This window comes from Pseudorasbora parva, chromosome 18 (genome assembly GCF_024679245.1).
Source record: "Pseudorasbora parva isolate DD20220531a chromosome 18, ASM2467924v1, whole genome shotgun sequence".
In the NCBI taxonomy this organism is placed as follows: domain Eukaryota; kingdom Metazoa; phylum Chordata; class Actinopteri; order Cypriniformes; family Gobionidae; genus Pseudorasbora; species Pseudorasbora parva.
In genome coordinates this window covers 7491018-7503488 of record NC_090189.1, presented here as the reverse complement: position 1 = coordinate 7503488, position 12471 = coordinate 7491018, and the positions used below count along the sequence as shown (strand labels likewise).

At 38.0% G+C, this 12471-nt stretch overlaps 1 protein-coding gene across 1 annotated transcript in view; it reads right to left on the bottom strand.

Annotated features, from left to right (window-relative positions):
- col27a1a (collagen, type XXVII, alpha 1a) overlaps positions 1–12471 on the bottom strand; it is an 88572-nt gene that overhangs the window by 30110 nt on the left and 45991 nt on the right. Inside the window, exons 23-34 of the mRNA XM_067422823.1 lie at positions 10532–10585; positions 10408–10452; positions 10286–10339; positions 9999–10052; positions 9500–9553; positions 9220–9273; positions 2089–2142; positions 1959–2003; positions 1802–1846; positions 1428–1481; positions 788–841; positions 497–550 (exon numbers count right to left, since the gene is read on the bottom strand). Coding sequence (XP_067278924.1) covers positions 497–550; positions 788–841; positions 1428–1481; positions 1802–1846; positions 1959–2003; positions 2089–2142; positions 9220–9273; positions 9500–9553; positions 9999–10052; positions 10286–10339; positions 10408–10452; positions 10532–10585 — 621 coding nt within the window. The remainder of the gene's footprint in view (positions 1–496; positions 551–787; positions 842–1427; positions 1482–1801; positions 1847–1958; positions 2004–2088; positions 2143–9219; positions 9274–9499; positions 9554–9998; positions 10053–10285; positions 10340–10407; positions 10453–10531; positions 10586–12471) is intronic.

Genomic DNA, 12471 nt, shown 5'->3' with positions numbered 1-12471 from the left:
ACAAATGCTTAGTAAAAGGAAGTTTCTAGAAGTCCAACTCAATGTTGTATGAGCTGTTATTTTCAGAATGTAAGACAATTGCATGAATGCAATTAAAAAAACGCTTTATTTGTTATTTTCTATGTATTTTCTCAATAAAATATAGCTAAATTAATCTTATACATATACACACACACACACACAGCTCTGGAAAAAATTAAGAGACCACTTAACATTGATCTCTCATTGATATATTAAGAGACACATACACAGTTTGTCACATACACAGTTATACACAGTTTTATATATAACTGTGTATGTGACAAATAAAACTCTTGAATATAAAAATACACACTTTGTAGTATGACTTTCATTCTTTATGATGGGCATGCTTATCATCTGCTACTATCATGTTAGTTCAGTTAGGTTTATGTTTCTCTAACATTTAATTTTTCTCAAAACAAAAAACATCGGAAAGTACAGTCTTTTCATTAAGTGCGCCTACAGTTTCTCCCACCTTTTCTCCAGGTTCACCTGGAAGTCCGGGATCGCCAACTTTTCCTGCAGGGCCCTGAGAGAAAGACCAAGAGTGTTTTCTATTTATCTTTCTTTTTTCTTTAATGACAACACAGAGGGATGAATTAAATTGAAGTATGTTCATTAATCAATTGAAGTATGACTGTGTGTGTACATAAGATTAATCAGGTAAGCATTTTAATCTCAGTATCAATTACAATCAAGGGAATCAAAACAGAAAGAAGCAGTGGAAAACCTGGACGTGCGTTTATGTACGCTTGGAGTGAATTACCTTTGGCCCTGGATTTCCGGGAGGTCCGAGTGTTCCTGGGGGCCCAGGAGGTCCCTTGTCCCAAACAAACAAAATCATTTATCAGTAATACATACAGTACATACAAACACACACATTTCGTTATTGCAATCTTCCATTATCTGAAGCCAAAATGTTAAACTGTGAAACAGATGTATGTATGTGTGTGTGTGTGTGTGTGTGTGTGTGTGTGTGTGTGTGTGTGTGTGTGTGTGTGTGTGTGTGTGTGTGTGTGTGTGTGTGTGTGTGGTCTCAAATCTACACCCTGGCAAAGCTACTGCAAATCTTATTTATATTTTAAAGCTACATAATCACAAACATTAGGAAAGACAAATTAGGTCATAAACTCGGTCAAGTTATTTATTATTAACATTATATTATAAGTCTAAGTCTAAGATTACAACTTTATTATAAGAAAGATTATAACTGATCAAAAGAAATTTAAAATATTTTTCTACATATTTCAGGGCTGAATGAGACGAAAATGCACAGCGCTCAAAACTCATCTTCTTGAGTTGCTCAACACCCAGAGGATGTAAAGTGGATTTCCAGCTCTCAGTTTACATAAAAGACACTGGAAAATGTGTTTCTGTGTGTAGAACAGAAATAAAGCATCACTCACTGGTTCCCCGGCGATGCCTTTGTCTCCTGTTGCCCCAGATGGCCCTTGAATCCCCTACAAAAACAGATTATTCAAACAAAAAGTATTGTTGAATTAAACAGCAACAACTCACTAAATCAATTTTATATCATATAATAAATCGTAAATACATATAAGGTAACTTATTATTAAAATGAATTGTTTATGTTTTTCCTACTGTTTTTATATTTTGAACAGTTTTATTTTTTAGCTGCATTCTAATATGGAATGGAATGTTCTATAAAAAATACCATGTATTAGTATTACATAAGCATATTACATTTTTGAGGAACAGTCCTAAAAACCATGCAATAGATAACAATAACACAGTATATCAATTTCAATAAGAAACAAACCAGAAATCCCTTTGGCCCCGCCTCCCCAGACTCCCCGATCTTCCCCTGCAGAGAGATCGGACAGACACATCATGACTGTTAACATTAATCAAGGATTGGAGAGACATGGCAACACTTAAAGTAGAAACGCAATCATAGATTTGTGTAGTTTTTTTACCGCGTGTCCTGGGAAGCCAATTTTTCCAGGAGGACCATCAGGACCCTGTGAGGAGATAAATTAACGTTAGACTTAAGTGTGTACAGTATATTTGGTCACTAGATGAGATCTGGAGGACAGTGACCTTTACCTTTTTGCCTTCAATGCCGAGCTCACCTGGCACACCATCTGGACCTCTAGGACCCTAAAACAGAGGCGCGAATGAATACAAAAAAAGCACACAAAAAAATCTCCTCAGGGATGCCCAGTATACTAGCATGTAGTACTACTTTTTAAAAATATTTTGGGGAGCAGTATGCAAATACTTAAACAATACAGTTACTTGACAAATGCTTGCAATTATTTTTATTTTTTTTACTTTTGGCAGTCAGATTAAACAATAAAATAACACTAATACTTCCCTCGGGTCATTTTGACCCAAAACTCATTTTAAAATTAATTTTTTACATTTATTGTGCATCAGAGTGGTCTAAAACCTTATGACTTTAGTTGCACTTGAACCACGAATACACAAAACAAAATTGAGTGGATTACGGATGTACAAAAAATATAATATCCTTCCCTCGCGGGTCGATTTAACCCCCTCAGTCAGGAATGAATGGCATGTGAGAAATGATTCAGTATGCCCAGATAAACTTGACAAATGCACAATATTAAGACTAAAGTTTTTTAAGTTTTTTTAATAAAAAAAAAACCTTATGTCTATGTGTTCCTGAATACATCAATATCTGTCTGCTCTGCAGAGCCGCAGTTTCACCATAGCCGCGGTTTTGCCGGCGCATGCGCAGCTTCACTACAGAGCTTCTACAGTTTCACGCGGATACATTTGATTTTTGCATCCTATTATTGTTGCTCCTGCTGTTATTTTTTTGCATCTGCTGTTGCTCGGAGGCCTTAAAGCTCCTTTACTGAAATAAAACAATGCTGTCATGAACACTTAAAGCTTTCTTTTACGTTTTCTCTCCAAAAATCAACAGCCTGGTATAATAAACACACAATGCATTTCAAAGTCTGGTATAAAAAAAAACTTACTTTCAAATAGACATTTCAAAGGTCTCTAGAATTATTAAATTATTAGTCTAAAGTCATTATTAGTCTATTATTAGCACTTTAAGATTTTGTTTCATATAAAATGGGTTACAAATAAAATGTATTATTATTATTAAGTCAAGATAACTAATTCCTCGAGTTGATTAATTCTGCCTGGGGTAAATGCATATGCTGCATGAACACAAATAAAACTTACTTTTAAACAGGCTGAAAGTGTGAGCATATTATTCATTTGTTGGAGACATAACCAAGAATACAATTTATTAAAATATATTTATCATATTTACAATTTAAACATTTCATTATTTTACCATTACAATTGATCACTACCTATAAAATTAATTATAAATATATATACATACATACATACATACACATACATATGGGTCTGCAGTCAGACCCTTCTCGAATGCATAGTGAAGAGATAAACTTGAGAAATTACTTTAGGACCCAGCTCTGAAGTAGGAAAAGTAGCATTGCTGGTCTAGATAGAAGAACCGCTTGCGCCAGCAGCTGGGGCGGTGTTACCGTGACCAACAAGACGAACACAAACTTGTGACCGCCATTTTTGAATTATCAGCTAATCGAGCTGTGCTCTAGAAACCTCCGTCTATACAAATTACGGCGAGCTGCACAAATGCGTTGGATTCGCTGTTTGATGCCGATGTAAATCGTACATTTTATTATCATTAATAGTAACGCAACGTTCGGCATTGGTGATGGAAGGCTTCGGAAGGTCGAGATGCATCGGTGACATCAAAGTACAACGAGATCATACGACTATTTATGCTTTTGAATCGCTCACACGGTATTTTGATATCATGCGTGGATCAGTGCTTCTCGAACAAGCCTGGTGTTTTTGTTTTCCACTGCCTCGCTAGTCGCTAGCATTGCTGAGAAAGATGAGACGTGACGTAAAACCTGGCTCTAAGGTGGTTCTCTAACCCGTGGACAGGCAACAAAAATAACCCGTGTAAAAGCAAACCGGTGTCATGACAAATCCTGTCCAACAATTGTCATGACACCGGTTCTTGCCATAGACCGTAAAAAAATATGGACGACTCGACATCATCCGTTTCCGCTTGCCATATTTGAAGCTTTCAGGATGCCTTGCACGGCGCGGACATCTTGGGACCGAGTCTGCGCAGTAGCGATTTCGGGACCGGAGTTGCGCAGTAGAGCGCAGGAAGTAGAGCAGGAAGTACAGCAGCGATATCAAAAGCCCGCCCACACTCTCGCAGATGCAGAACAATTAATTATGTTGGTGTGAAATAAACAGTTATGGAAATGTAGAAATTAAAGCTAAAGCTCTAATCTGCTCCCAAAAATTTCGAAAAAAGTCCGTTAGTGCCTCAGTGACAAGTTCACTCAGAGAAGACGTCAGTCTCAGCTGTCAATCATGACGTCACACCCCCCGTTTTTATAGCATCAAATAACTAACTCAAAGTAAACTTATTTTTAAAACGAACACCTGAAATGAAATCATCGTGATGATAACTGCCTTAAGTGACATAAACTAACTTTGGGGAAACATTTTTGAAGTGTAATTTTATTATTTAGTTTGCCTCGCGTCCATTAGAAAACACCATAGACAGTAAAAGAAATGGACGGAGCGTTCCCATTGACGCCAACGGCGAAAGAATGAAGTCAACCTAGGGGCACTCACTTCCTGATGGCTGAGCGAACTGCGCAGGCTCAGACTAAGCTTGACGACGTAGATGTGACGTGAGCCTCCTGTCTGACAGCTGTGAGTCTTCTAGTAGATGTGGAAAGTGAAAGCTGAATCACGTTGTTTAAATATTTTCTCCCGTTGCTTTTGGCTCACTATGGGCTTCTACCCATTCTTCCCCCTTGACTTTATCAGACTAGTCTCCAGGACATGTCTCCACGTCCCCCCGACTGTCTCATAGACAGTAAAAGATTGCTTCTGAGCGTCTCCTCAGGTCTATACGGTAATTTCTCAACTGTGCGACAGGGTCGCGTTGGTTATGACGCAATCATTAGCCTATTTTTACAAAAACAGCTTCTGCGGGGCGATAGTGTAAGATACAAGGTAATGGAGCCTTTTATACATTGTCGTGTTTCTTTAGAAATAAACAATGGACAAATGGAGTCTTTAAACGTCTCAGATGCAAAGTTATTCACTGTCAAAGTGACTCAAAAATGAATGGGAGTCAATGGGATGCTAACAGCAGGTGATGGTTTGGTTAGCAATGGCAGCCCCTAGGGGTGGAACGCTTTCCGAGCGCTAGATTACCCCCTTGGAAAACACAGAGGGGCGGCTATACTGGGACCGGTCACCGGGGGGCGATCGAGGCGCGAAAGCTTCAGTAAATGAGAGGGAGACTGCAGGCTTGGTTCTTGCCAAACCGGGCGGCTAGCTCTAAACTAGTATGACCAATTTTCAGCTACGCCACACTGACGTCACACAAGTTTAACTGCGCATGTCGGTGGCAAAAGACGATAGGGAAAATGTAGTAATGTATGAAACACATTGGTTTAAATAGTGCTTTAATCTATACCAGAGCCATAGAAAAAACTTTCAACCGCTCTGGTCTATACCTATGATCTATACATATAACAATATTTGAATTATATCAGCAAATAAGTTATATAAACCATAGTGGCATTAAATATCATGCTATATATATTTTTCCCACAAGAGGTCAGCAGACACCCAATGTGAGATATTTTGAGCTGGGTTATGCATGTATTGGAGTTATTTTGAATTCAAGTTGAAAGAATGTACTTTTAATTATATTATTATTGATAAAATATAGTAATTTACTTGTAAATAAATTGTTTATAAAAAAAAATGCATATTTTTTAATAAACATTTAATTATATAATATATTTACAAAAATAAAAACAAAGTTAAATTAAAGACTGAAAATAAAAGCTAATTCAAAATATTAATAAATATTACAATAGCATATAAAAAAAATAATAATACAAAAATAACACTGAAAAGTTTGTACTCAGAAATAAAAACTACTATAGAAAATACTCTCTTAATCATGTGTATTATATTATTTAGTCAACTATTTTTTAATTAAACATTAAATTACCATATTAAAATATTTGGTTAAATATTTTGTTTTTACACAATTTTAAGGTGGCATAGTTACATTGTACTTATTCAATTTAGTACTGATTAATGTTAATTAACTACATGTACTTATTATAGAGTTAGGGTTACGTTAAGGGATACTTGTAAATATGCATAAATTACTCTTTTTACAATAGTAAGTACATTTAGAAATGTGTAACTGTCACCTTAAAATTACACGTTACCAAATTTTTAAGCATAATCTAATTCAAATTCATGAGCTAAGCCATATTTTGAAATCCTAAACAGCATCTCTGATCATCCGTGTACCTCAAGAAAGTTTGATTAGTATAACAGAATACGATTACAAGTTCACTTCAAATCCTGTAGTATATACTCAAACACTAGGGGGAGCTGTACTGAAGGAATTAGATATGTGGGATATGTTACAGTATATTGGGTTGTGCATGTAGGCCAATGTTTAAGAGGCTCTTGGGATCTACACATGACGCATAGCTATGTTGCATCTGTCTGGATACACACAAAACATAAATGTCTCACACACACAGCTATGCTACACAATCCTAAACAACCGAATCCTCCTCGCTATCACAAAAGGTGGTTTGGCTCGCCTATAAAACTGTTACGAATGAATCTGAACACAAGGACTTCATCAAGAGACCAGACACACACATTAGCTCCCACTCGAAGAATGCTCTGTGTGTGTGTGTGTACACTGATAATTACAGTAACTTATGGTGTGCGCATCCAGCCAAAAAACATCAGACTGTTGAAACAATACCATCACACAGTTTCTGCCAGCTGGCACACGCCCTCTTTATCTGTTTCTCTCACACACACACACACACACACTGGAGGAGCTGAAGGAACTTGGTACAGTATGCTGGAATACCTCTTATGGCTTACTACTGATATTAATACGCCGACCAACCCTATAAGCATTCGTAACACTGAAAATAAAGTGGCTCATTATCTCCTCAACACCTATTACTGCTGCAAAAGATGTCAGGAGGACATTTTGCAGGTCCCTCGTGTTGTTATCTATATGGAGCAACTCTGGTCTTTATTTGTGTGCCTCAAATACATAGAATCATACAGAGATAACTCAACTTTCTGTTGCACTGATACCTCAATGAACTTGTCAAGGAAAAGCCCTTATTGCCACAGAAATGAAGAAAACAGAACTTGCACACACAACAGAATGGATCAGGAATCATGGCCTAGCGTTTAGTAAATTTGGATCTTGGTTGCTCACAGGGTCAAAGAGTCCACCCTCAATGTCTATGATATTTTACCTTCAAGATACGGCTCCACTCCCTCCTTCCCATAGGATTTTTAATTTTTTTTTAAAAATAAGAGCAAGGGTTTTGTTCAAATATCTCAAGTAATTGCAATACTTGCCTAAGAAAACACCACTAAAAAGTGTCAAAAACAAACCATTAAACAAGTATTATCAAGCCTTTTCCGTAGAATTACACCTTTTTTTTTAAAGATAGGTTTAAGTCTGTTTTAAATGAAGACTGGTGAATAAAGACTCATCAATGTCAGTATATCACACACACTATATGCTGTTTTGGCCAGTTCTACTTCACAGTGACGGAGGCGGTGAAGACAGGAAACGCATCAGAGAATCAATGAATCATCAAGACAACAAGATGTGATTTACAGACTCAGCGAGGGGCTCTAACTAAGACCAGACAGCGGCACGGAGAAACTAAACTCTCCAAAGTTTGTTTCCATGCATCCCTGAGCTCAGTCAGGGATGCACTCTCCAGTAATTTATGATGATTCTGCCTGTTAATGAAAAACATTTACAATGTGTGTTTACATCTTCACTCTAAAAAATGCTGGGTTGTTTAAACCCATGTTTGGGACAAATATGGACAAACCCACACTGTAAAAAAAAAAAAAAAGTCTCCAATTGAAAGTTTTCTAGTGACTGATCACATCTAAATTTTTCAGTTGGCTGAATTGAAAATCTGTGAATTGATGCAATCAGTCAATTTTCAAACAAGTGCAAGTTTTTTTTGAGTGCAACCACTGAACCTATAGGTTCATTTAAATCAGCGGTTGGGTTTGTCCATATTTCACCCAAGTCTGTCTTATCAATTTTTGTACCAGTTTAACTAACCAACTAACCTGCTAAGAATATCTATTGAACGACTAACAAGACTATCTCACCATTAAAAATAGTGATATAATCAAAAAGTTATGAGAACATATTTTATATTGGGGGTGTCTCACACACAGTTATATATCATGTCAATATCATGTCAATCTTGAGTACCTATAGAGTGGTATTGCATCCTTCATATCTCCGAAAGGTATTTTGTTTTATCGTATTTATAAAAGAAAGTCTATACTTTCTGTATAAAACCGAGCGGCTGGTGGTGTATTGTGTGGGCGGAGCTAAAAAGTTGAGAAGGTCTAAAAGCTGACATCCTTAGAAAACGTGGGGAAAAAACATTGTCCTGAATAAACGATGGCTATCAATCAGATTCAGCCATACATATATGATCCGGAATCAGATCCAGAAGCTGAAAATGAACAGGAGCAGCAGCAAAAGCAGGACGTCTCTGTAGAAACAATATGTACTATAACTGTTTATTTTTGCCAAGCGGCTTGTGTAAATTACTAATTTCTACTTTCATTATGTTGTCGTATTGTTTTTTTTATTTGCCCGTTTTAAAAGGTGTACTATGGCAAGTGCACATCACACGCTCCATTGATAAATTAACTATACATGATCATGTTGTTTACTTGATTTACACGTCGGTTGCCAACAACACACAGACTCTCTAAACACACTTCTTTGGTGACATCGTTGATTTTGTGAAATTCTTGACTTTGTGAAGTCTTTAACAGTGTAAAAAGCTCAGTATGCATGAAATAGAATTAAATCTTAAGAAAACAAATATAATCTTTTTTATGTTTTACAAGATTCAACACATTTTTAAGTCAGTTTAATGCATTTTAAGTTGAAATTACTTAAACATCAAAGTTGATGGTACTTAAAAAAGCTGATAACCTATCTACCCATCCATCCATCAAAACAAGAAGGCCACTGGTTCAGCCCCTGTACTGTTTTACTTTAGATAAAAGTGAAATGATTTGCACACTTATGATGCCCAGATGTCTTACCCGTCTTCCTTTAGGTCCTCTCAAGCCGATGGGTCCACGTGATCCCGGTGAACCCTATAAAAAAGACATCGTTAAAGACACGCACTTGTCTTTCTTTTCCCTTTCTTCTGACACACTTTATGAGGTGAATGTCAGGCAGACTGGCTCCTGTCTCCATCACTGCTACAATGGGTGTGTGTTTGTATTGTCTGTCCACAATAAAAGCACAGAACCTTACACAGAGGTGTCTGACAGCTGATGGACAGCTTCAAACTATCTGAAGTATCTGATGTAGACTTACTGGACTGCCTGGTGGTCCTGTTGCGCCACTCTCTCCAGGGGTTCCTGTGTGCCCCTGTAAGTGATGGCAAATAAGTAAAACAGACACATGCCATACAAAGTACTACATTTCAAAATATTCCTCCGGTTTCACAGTCCAAACCAGTCCTGGACTGAAATGCATGTTTGAGCTGTTTCAACTGAAAGCAACTTGTCAGTGCAATTGTTTTAGTTTATAAAAGCTACTTAAATGTCCCAATTGAAATAAAGCCTAAGCTAAGCCCTCTCTGTGAAATTAGGACATTCTGTTTTATTTTGTGTTACATTTGTAACCTACAAATTACATTATTATTTTAGTCACACATAAAACCACCAGACACACATGAGCTGATGGACTGGGAGGAAGTGGGCCACGTAACTATGACGGACAGTTGAACTTCCTGTTTTAAACAACATTCATAATTTGAGGGAGGATTGAATGCTGAGAATTTAGGTTCAGTATTTGTGTGTGAGTGGCGTACCGTGGATCCTTTCTCTCCTGGAGGTCCGGGCAAACCCATCTCTCCACGATCACCCTAAATAAATCACAAAACAGAACATTTATACTGGCGTTCAAAGGTTTGTATTTCACATGATCCTTCAAAAATCGCTGTTGTTATATATTTTTTGTGGAAACCCCAATACTATTATATATATTATATAAAGCTCTTATCAGTCTCTCCATTGTATTCATGAAGTGCATCCTGGGATGCTTCTATACACTATTGAAGGAGTTGATGTGTGCTGCCCACTCTCAGGTGCATCTTACCTTCTCTCCAGCTAGTCCAGATTCCCCTACAGGACCGATGAAGCCAACGAGACCCTACAAACACAACATGATCAGTATGAGGGTCAGATGTGTATTCAGAGGTTATAACTCTATACACTCACCCTCTCACCCATGGGTCCAGCCTTCCCTGTGACACCCTGCTCGCCCTGAAAGACATCGGAGAGTGTGATGAGTGACCATATGTGTTTTAGGAGATTTGTGTGTTTATAGAGCTCATGTTCTCACTTTGACCCCTTCAGGTCCAACCGCCCCGGGAAAACCATTACTGCCCATCTGACCCTGCAAAAACAAAAACAGAAAAGAGAAGATTTGTTATGCAATAAATAATGATAAAAGACTTGACTGTACATATAAACCATTTCAGAAAAAAAATAGTATTTTGCATAGGAGGAAGCCTATTTGTAATGAGAACATCTCATGATCTAAAGTCTGCTATCTATACAGTGCTATAGAAAGTTTTTTTTTTCATTTATATAGCACAATATAATAACACTGATTATCTCTTAATCACGACACCTGTTAGTGGGTGAGATATATTAGGCAGCAAGTGAACATTTTGTCCTCAAAGATGATGGGTTAGAAGCAGAAAAATTAGCAAGTGTAAGGATTTGAGCGAGTTTGACAAGGGCCAAACTGTGATGGCGAGATGACTGGGTCAGACTATCTCCAAAACTGCAGCTCTTGTGGGGTGTTCCCGGTCTGCAGTGTTCAGTATCTATAAAAAGTGCTTCAAGGAAGGAACAGTGGTGAACCGGCGACAGGGACGGCCAAGCCTCTTTGATGTTCATGGGGAGCGAAGGCTGGCCCTTGAGGTCCGATCAAAAAGACAAGCTACTGTAGCACAAATTGCTCCAGAAGTTATTGCTGGTTCTGATAGAAAAGTGTCAGAATGCACGGCGCATCTTAGTTTGTTGCGTATGGGGCTGCATAGCCGCAGTCCAGTCAGAGTGCCCATGCTGACCCCTGTCCAATGTCAAAAGCAACAACAGTGGCATGTGAGCATCAGAACTGGACCACAAGGCAATGGAAGAAGGTGGCCTGGTCTGAGGAATCATGTTTTCTTTGACATCACGAGGATGGCCGGGTGAGAGTACATTGCTTACCTGGGGAGCACATGGCACCAAGATGCACTATGGGAAGAAGGCAAGCCGGCAGAGGCAGTGTGATTCTTTCAGCAATTTTCTGCTGGGAAACCTTGGGTCCTGCCATCATGTGGATGTTACTTTGACACATACCACCCACCTAAGCATTGTTGCAGACCATGTGCACCCTTTCATGAAATTGGTATTCCCTGGTGGCTGTTGCTCTTTCAGCAGTATAATGTGTCCTGCCACAAAGCAAAAATGGTTCAGGAATGGTTTGAGGAGCACAACAACGAGTTTCAGGTGTTGACTTAACCTCCAAATTCCCCAGATCTCAATCCAATAAAGCATCTGTCAGATGTGCTGAACAAAGAAGTCCGATCCATGGAGGCCCCACCTTGCAACTTCCAGGACTTAAAGGATCTGCTTCCAACATCTTGGTGCCAGATACCACAGCACACCTTCAGGGGTCTAAGTGGAGTCCATGCCTCGACAGGTCAGGGCTGTTTTAGCAGCAAAAGGGGGACCAACACATAACTAGGTCATAATGTTATGCCTGATATGTGTATTTATAAAATACATAATGTACTATGAATATCTTTATAATACATTAGACTCAAGTAAAGTGTTCCCAAAATAATAATTTAATTTGAAATTAATTTTGCAATTAATTGCCGTCCAATTAATATGTATGAGCTAAGACTTTAAATGAAGTCACAATCAGCATGTCTAATTGATTCCCAAATAAAGACAAAAAATCTTAATGTTTATAAACAAGCTTTTTTAAATGCAAAATATAATTATTTTTTTTCTGGGTGAAATATTTCTTCATGAGATTCAGCCATAAAATAAGTCACTTGCATGTTTGATTATGTTGGAGCAAGACGTGAGCTTGCATACTAATGCACAAGAGCTGCGGTCAGAACACAAAGAGAACATACGAAGCGTCTCACCAAGACCTCTCCAATTAATGACCGCACAGAGAAAGATGAGGAAAACAGATACCTGTCTGAGGACAGACTGATGGAGAACATCCAGAAATGTTCTGAGTTTGTGCCAGAGAAGTGCTGAGTTAGGTTAAAC